At 47.5% G+C, this 8,011-nt stretch overlaps 1 protein-coding gene across 1 annotated transcript; it reads right to left on the reverse strand.

Annotated features, from left to right (window-relative positions):
- Positions 1-1,051: 1,051 nt before the first annotated feature.
- On the reverse strand, positions 1,052-3,178 carry Arl11 (ADP ribosylation factor like GTPase 11). Its single transcript, XM_005355447.2, has 2 exons — positions 2,790-3,178; positions 1,052-2,182 (listed from the first exon to the last, which is right to left on the reverse strand). Exon 2 carries the CDS (start codon positions 2,076-2,078, stop codon positions 1,548-1,550), a length of 531 nt encoding a protein of 176 aa, XP_005355504.1. The 5' UTR covers positions 2,079-2,182; positions 2,790-3,178; the 3' UTR covers positions 1,052-1,547.
- Between the last annotated feature and the right edge of the window lie 4,833 nt (positions 3,179-8,011).

An 8,011-nucleotide genomic window follows, 5' to 3' on the forward strand; every position in this document is an offset into this window, starting at 1 on the left:
AAGGGGAGTATTTGTTTTTGTTTTTGCCACAAACAAAGTGCTCTCACTATGTGCCTTTCATGAGAACTGAGATCTGATCTCTTCTGCTGTTATTCTTGATTCACATGGCAGCCCTGCTGCCCTGCAGCTCACAGTTCTCCTCACATGCCTGACTCCCAAACACTGGGGTTACAGAGAGGCCCCACAGTCTTCCTGCACCCCTGATCCACCCCTGATCTCTACACCTGCTGCACCCCCATCCAGTGCTACAGATTGAGTCTGAAACCCTGTACATGCATTCAAGGCACTGAGCTGCATCCCAAGCTTGATATGATTGAAAACATTGTTAGGAATATTTGCTCATCAATGTGCTAGACTTTGGTGGCTTCTCATGGAAAACCTTATCTTCTCTGAGGAGTGGATGGGGGTGGGGTGGGGGACAAGGTGGAGGGAGGAGGATGAGGGGAGGGAGTGGGAATTGGGATTAGTATGTAAAATGAGAAAAGATAGTTAAAAAAATAATTAAAAAATATTTACTTGGGCTGGAGAGATGGCTCAGTGGTTAAGAGCTTTGCCTGCTCTTCTAAAGGTCCTGAGTTCAATTCCCAGCAACCACATGTGCTCACAACCATCTGTAATGAGATTTGGTGCCCCCTTCTGGCCTGCAGGGATATATGAACACTGAATACACAAGAAATAAATAAATCTTTAAAAAAAATATTTACTTATTTGGAGGGTGGGAGACACATGCTTGCCTATATATAACATATATAAATACATACATACACACATATGTGTATATCTCTATATATCTATATATAGCTACATGCCACAGCACATGTGTGGAGGACAAAGGACAATGTGTAGGAATCAGTTTTCTCTTTCCACCCTGTGGATTTTGGTGACCAAACCCAGGCCATTAGGCTCAGCAGCAGGCGCCATTACCTGCTAAGCCATCTCCAGCCCCCATGGTCTCAGCTTTAAGGAAAGACAAACGCTACAGGGAAGAAAAGGGGGTACAAGTGGGGTCGTTTTATTTTTTCACAACATAGACTGTAGGGCAGAGAAGGGTTCATCCGAGTTGGAGAGGAGGGTGAATCCTGGAAGGCTCCAGAGCCCTGGGGACACCTGCAGCACTGTGGGAGCTGAAGCCCCTCCTGGTGACAGTGACACCTAGGTCCAGGTGACACTCAGATGCACTTTTGAAACCTCTTTTCATTTGTGAGCTTGGTTCTCAGGTATTGTCACCAACTGTCGCCTTCGCACTTGGTACTGAGCTGTTCCATGAGGCATTTTGAGGCTTTTTATGTTCCCACTGGCTATGATTATTCAAAAAAAAAGCACCGGTTGATTTTCAGTATAGTGCTGACAGGAGTAAGTCCTGAGAAGAAAACATCCCGCCCAGGAGTAGAAGGATTTCGCGTGTGGTAAACTGAGCTGTAGTTTCTCAAGGATCACTTGGCCTTTCCTGCTCATAGAAGCAAGGATAAACTGTTCCCCCTGCTCATGGGGTCTGGCTGGCCTTGACCCCTGTCCTGCTCCAGCCTGGAGTCCCAGGCTAAGGCATTTCAACAGGATCTCAGCAAGTGCCGCAGGCTCTGCAGGGCTTCCTGTAGTCCCTGGCCCGTGAGAGCACTGCAGGCCCGAAGCTCCCAGCAACGGTCTTGGAACCTTTCCAGGCCTAGCCTGTTTCTGATTTCAAGCAATGGAAGAGCATCAGGCGCCTCCTGCTTGTTGGCCAGTACCAAAAAAGGGACTCCGGCCATGTTGGGGTCTTCTAGGACTTCCTGGAGCTCAGCCACTGCCTCAGGCAAGCGGGCTTCATCGGTGCTGTCTAGCACATACACAAGGATGTCAATGCCTTCCAGGTAGTCCTTCCAGGTAGCCCTGAGCTGCGGCTGTCCCCCGACGTCCCAGAGAATCAGTGACACACGTCCAGGAGATTCAAGGGGCTCCACATTGAAGCCCACAGTGGGTGAGGTCTCCACCAGAGGATTGCCTTTCAGTTTGTACAGGATCATGGTCTTGCCAGCAGAGTCGAGGCCCATCATTACCACCTGGGCTTCTGCCTTGTGACCTCTGGAATTCACAGAGCCCATGGTGGCCTCTAATGCATCCAACTGCAGAAAGCCTGGGGGCGCGCATCGGCTATTCTTTCTTCCTGAAGAAAGGTGAACCCACGCAGACAGGCTTAGCGTCTACCCTAGAACGAAAGAAGTCGTTTCAGGGAAGGCTTCCAGACCCAGGCCGGGCCTTTGAAAGGTCCAGGAAGTGAGGAGTATGAGTCTCTGATCTCTGGCGCGGGTGAAGGACTGTCTGAAGATACAGAAATCAGGTGTCCTTCCTAGGTAGTTAGAGAGGAAGCTGCCGCCAGACCCTGGTCAGTGGAGGAGGCAGAAACTGTTTTCAGTTTGTACCCTCTGAGGCCTCTGGCCCTTCTGGGTTCCTCCCTAGACCCAGAGGAGGCAGCACACTGCATTCCAGACAGAGTAGAGAAGCCGGGTCACCGAGTGCTGACTTCTTGGAACTCCTCCCAGGCCCAGCACACTGGCCTCTCTAATTTCTATTGACAACCTCTGCTGACGCAAGCGGATTTGAGTCCGAGCCAGGACGTTTTCTACACCATCTAGAAGGTCTCTAGAACACCCCACATGATTTTTAAGAAACCCTAGTCTTTAAAGCCTACGGATTGTCTACAGTTTAGGAAGAACTTGGGGGAGGGAAGAGGGAGGACACAGCACTCCTAGGAGTCTGCATCAAGAGCCCTTTTTCACTCCTGCCACGGGCAGGAGAGCAGGCACTGGAGTTACCTCTGTGGTGAGCCTGATCTGTGGCAGGTGTCCCTCCGCCAAGGCACTCCTCCTCCATCAAGCTGCTCTCTGCTGGTAGCGAGTCCCAATAGTGAGGCCTGAAGGAAGTGTGGTAACTGTTGCAATTTGTCCCTCTTCTGCTTCCTCTCTCAAGTGGTTAGGGCGGACATCCTCCCGTAGTGGGGATGTGCCTCAGAGACATGGTAGCTCTCCAGTGGTTGGTGGAGCCCAGACCAGCACCAGTTCTCATTTTTAGCAGAAGAGTCCCAAGCTCTGTGGGGGATTGCGCAAGCGCAAGTGCAGCTGCTTTCTGTGGCTCTTTGCCTTGACTCCTGTGACCGACCTCCGTGAGAATTCTGAACACAGGGGCACGTGCATCAGTACTTTTCTGGTGACTGGAGAGTCTTTGATTTGCAAAACGGTGAAGCTTGTAGCAATCAAAATGGAGTCACTTGTCAAGCCCTAACAAAAAAAGGAGGAAAAATGAATTAATGAATAATAAATAAGTAAATAAAGGAGGGGATCTCATGCATACATAACTGATAAGAATATTCATAAAAGACTAGAACCACAACCTTACACACACAAACACGCGCACGCACACACACATGTGCACACACACATACACGCACACTCACATGCACACAATGGCTATACAAGGATGTCTGCCCAACAACTGTTTTATCTTGGAATACTACAACCCTTTTGATTTTTCTTTGTAGCCTAAGTGGTTTCAAAATAGTTTTGTAATCCTCTTACATTGGGTATGTGCATGTGTGCACATGTGTATGTGTGTGTGTGGAATACAAGTATGTATGTGTGGGTATGTCCACACGCACAAACATGTGCAGGCATGTGGAGGTCATAGGTCAATGTCAGGCATTCTCTTCAGTTACTCACTGCCTTATTTCCTAAGACAAGGTCTCTCACTGAACCCCAAGGCCCTTGTATTTCTGTATACTTGAATCTCAGCCTTTCCTAAGGCAGCCCCTGTAGAGCTCACTGACTTGGGTGTGTGAACCCACATTACAGTGTTTTGTTAGTCCCAAATAAAGAACATTAGATGTCAGAGAATCCCTCTGTTTAGTCAGACAGAACCATATGTGTATTTAAAATGTGCAGTGTGATTCTAAACAAAAAACTCTCCAAAAATGTGTGTGTATACTCATACACACACACACACACACACACACACACACACACACACACACATATATATATATATATATATGTCAAGGAAAATCTAAATAACTGTTTATGCAGTGACACTATGGGAGGAAGGACTGTGGTGGTCTCACTTTATAGCTAGCTGCTCTTGATCTAGTGTCCCGAGGACCAGACCTACAGAAAAACAACGTTAGCCATTGGTGAGGGTGATGCTGTGGCGGATGCTTTGCCTCTCCCTGGGCTCCACCTCTCTGTGGTCCGCCATTGTCAGGTGCCATTGCCTATGTGTAGGTTCCATGTGCTCAGGCCTGAGCACTTTATATGTGGGCTTCTCTTCCATTTTGTCATGCTACTTTCCTTTTATGTAGTCCTTATGTTGACTTTATCTCAAGATCCTATGTGTGGGTAGTCCTGTGTAGAACAGGAGTTGGGCGGAGCCTGACTCAAAAGCTCTTTGCAGTTGGGCCTGTTGGCTGTATACCTTTCCTCGTGGAAGGAGGAGGCAGAGAGGGTAAAGCTACCCTAGCTAAGGCTGTGCAATTCTTCCCTAATTGCATGTTGTCTTGGGGTCTTGGGGGAGGGACTAGAGGAAGTAGGTGGGGCTAAAGGGAGGAGACTCCAACTACACAGCCACGCAGAAGCTGCCATCCCTCTTGGGTGCAGACCTTCTAAAGTGTCTGGTTAAGGTTACTTATGATCCTGCCTGTAAGCCACCCCCATTGGCCTGATACACCAACTGGTTCCCAGTGAACTCTGCAGGAATCGCTCTGTGGTTTATCCCTGGGACCTGAGGGGGAGGGGACATGTTATTTTTGTCTCTCCCAAGGAAGGGGTTTGGGCAACACATTGCTGTTTACAGTTTCATTCCTACATCTTCAAAATGGCCATTGGAAATGTGCTCTGTAGGGGAAGCCCCAGCCAATTACCTTGCTTGTAGGGCGGGGTCGCCTGAGGATTTTTTACTAATAAATATTGCTGGTGTGCTCTCCCCTTCCCTTCAGCTTTCCTGTTCTCCGTGGGAACTTCGGTTCTGTAAGTCTTTTCCTAATTAAAGCTGAATATTTTATTATAATTTCTGTCTGCCATTCATTTACGCCGCTACAGTGCTCCAGAAAAATGAGGGGCCTTCCTTTGTTTTGGGGTTCAGCTGTAGCGAGGAACACAGCTGGAGGAAGACACCCATGAGTAAGTGGTCTGAAGAGGTGGGGGGGCAGGAGAAGGCCCTGAATCAGAAGTCCTCTGAGATGACCTGTACTGAGCGAGTGGGCTGTTTCTTCTGCCCAGAACGTGGGCTTATTCCTGTGTGGAGCACGCTTCTCCTGTAGGCCAGGTGGGGACGTGGGTGTCTGTGTGAGCGTGGTGACAGAGAAGCCAGATAAAGCGATTATCATGAAAAAAATGCCATTTATAACCTGATAGATAACAAATTGTTACTCAGTATTTAGGAGATGGAGGCAGGAGAATTAGAAAAAAGTCCAGAGTTTTCCTTGGCTCCATAATGAGTATGTGCTGGATTACTGAGCTGGAGACTTTGTTTCAAAAGTAAAGAACATTGATGTATGAATGTAGAAAGGTCTATGCCAGTCACAGGGCACAGTAGACAGAAAATGGAAAGAAATTTTTCTTCTGTTTAGAGAATGTAATAATACCTATGTATTTATTTTCACATGCTTTTTTAAAAAAGTAATCATCTATGTATAGGGGGCATACGGGTTCTGTTGCACCCTCTCAAAGGCCCCTTCTTCACACGCTTGTAAGTGTATTTGTGAGCGCCCTCTTGCAGGTTTCCTAGCCGGCTGTTCTCACCAGAAGTGGCTGCTTCGTTGTTCTCCACAGCCTCCCCCTCCCTAGGAAGGCAGAGCTCTGGCTGGCCTTGCTTTCTAGTATTCCCTGAAGCTGCGTATCTGTAGCGAACATACTAGAAGGAATATTTATCCTGGCAGCGGCACCTGGACGCTGCGCTGCGTTCCGTCAGGGCCAGTTCTCCAGTGTTCCTCAAATTGCTGGACCTGTCCTGGTATGGGATCTCACACCACTGCTCCGGGGTGCTGCGTGGATAGGATGGTTGCTTACACCTCCGCGGCTCCGGCCACATTCAGCTCTGCTCTTGGCTGCCTGGGCCATTTTGATGATCTTTGTGAACGGGAGTGATGCCCTTTATAGCTTTCACGGTCTTTTATTTCTCTCACTTCCTGTCTAAGCAGCTTCATGAATCCACAACACTTCCCTTCCCTGTGTTCAGCTGGGTGCCTATTAACAATGTTTGCCAATGACAGCCCAGGCTAATTATAGCTCTGCTCCCAGTGGTTGTAATCAGAGTGTATATACACTCGTGGGTTCTGATTGTTTTCATTTAAGATTGTATTGAAAATTACATGATCTTACTCCAGTCTCCAGCAGAAATAGTGTAATGTCTTCATAATTATACTGTCGAGTATATTGTGAACTACTGCCCTCTGGGCACAGTAGGGGTTACATTCTAAGTCCAAACAGTTGTGCTCACCTTTCTCAAAATGGGATCTGATGACAGGGGCTAGGTGGTGGGGAGAACCGGTAGACATTGATATGCGATTCTAGCCACTGTTTCTAGAGTCTCCCAATTTCTACTGCCCCTTCCTGGGACTGGAGCAAAGACAGAGTATACTGAGTATAGAGGGCTGGTTGAAAGGGACACTCTATCAATGCCACCATGGGGAAGTTTTCACACCAGCTGAGTTAAGATTTGGTGATGGTGTTCTTTTGGGGTTGCTCACCCTCCTGTGGTAATTCCTTATGAATATGACTGTAAGAAAGAAAATAAAACCCAACAACTCCTTGGTTCACTGACCCATACTTGAATGGAATTATTACTTGGTCTTTGTTGATACCCTGAGATGGCTAGACATTTGTGAATCTCCATAAGAAAAGTCCATGCAACAATGTGATTTATTACCTAAATCTACAAAGAGCAAAAACCAAACCAACCCAAAATATCCCCCTGCCCTCCAAAGGAAAGTGTTTAATTAGAGAGTTATTTCATCAGATAGATTACAGGGTTGTGGCTTCTGGGACAGAAGAAATGAACACTCCCTGTTGCCTAGAGCCTTGACATATAGGATGCTGCAGTACCAATTCTGCTTTAGATTTACAGGATGCTTATTGCTTTCCCCCTCTATCTTTGTTGTAGGTTAGACCTCTTAGTGACACCCATGGCTGAGTTCTTTAGCGGTGACAGGAGGCAGTGGCTGACAGTACTGTCCCAGACCACTGTGGGATGGTGGCAGGCAAAGAGGAGGGGGGGGGGAGAATGCAGTCTATCATGGTTGTCATGGTTACCCCGCTATCAGCTGCTGTTCCTTGACTCCTCTGTGTTAGGTGTTTCACTCCCTCCTTTCTCCTTTGGTCAGTACTGACACTTGAAGTCACAGCACACCTGGTGGCGTGTGTGGGGCTCAGTGCAATGTCGTGGTACCCTACAGGTTGGCCTTCAGCCCAGGCTCACAAAGGAATGCATCTTTCCACATTTCTATTTATGAAAATATATATGGACGGTGGGTCCTTAAACAAAACAATTATCCACCTCCAAGTAGAACTAAAAGCCCAAAGGAAGAATGACGGCTGTCTTCTCCCATCTCTGTGTGTGTTCACACATTTCCTCCCCAGTGTCTTCCAGCCATTGTCACCTGGTTATCTCACTGGCCAGGGCATTCATTGCTCCTGTCTCTCAGTGTCTGAATAAAATAGATCTACTCTTAGCAAGAAGAAAGCAGGAGTGGCGTGAGATCAAAACACTATTGCTACATTTACCCTCCCCCGTGTTCCATGTTAGCTTTTCGTTGCACAAGGCAATGCTGTCTTCCAAAGCCTTGGCCTTTGGCCTGTGCTAACAGTGTGTATAGCTATGTGTATGTGTATGTGTGTGTATGCATATGTATGTGCACATGTGTACATGAAGCTGTGTCTTAGATAAATGTTCCTGGTATTGCATCATGATCATGTGATGTGGGATTCCCCTCTGTATGCTGTGAATGACATTTGTTACTAGAGAATTTGCTTTGGGCCTACTGCAGCACAGA

The sequence above is a fragment of the Microtus ochrogaster genome, chromosome 17, assembly GCF_000317375.1.
Source record: "Microtus ochrogaster isolate Prairie Vole_2 chromosome 17, MicOch1.0, whole genome shotgun sequence".
Taxonomy (NCBI): Eukaryota; Metazoa; Chordata; class Mammalia; order Rodentia; family Cricetidae; genus Microtus; species Microtus ochrogaster.

Bases quoted from the DNA above. Each gene is read 5' to 3' on its own strand.
- Arl11 (XM_005355447.2), bottom strand. From the start codon at position 2,078: ATGGGCTCTGTGAATTCCAGAGGTCACAAGGCAGAAGCCCAGGTGGTA.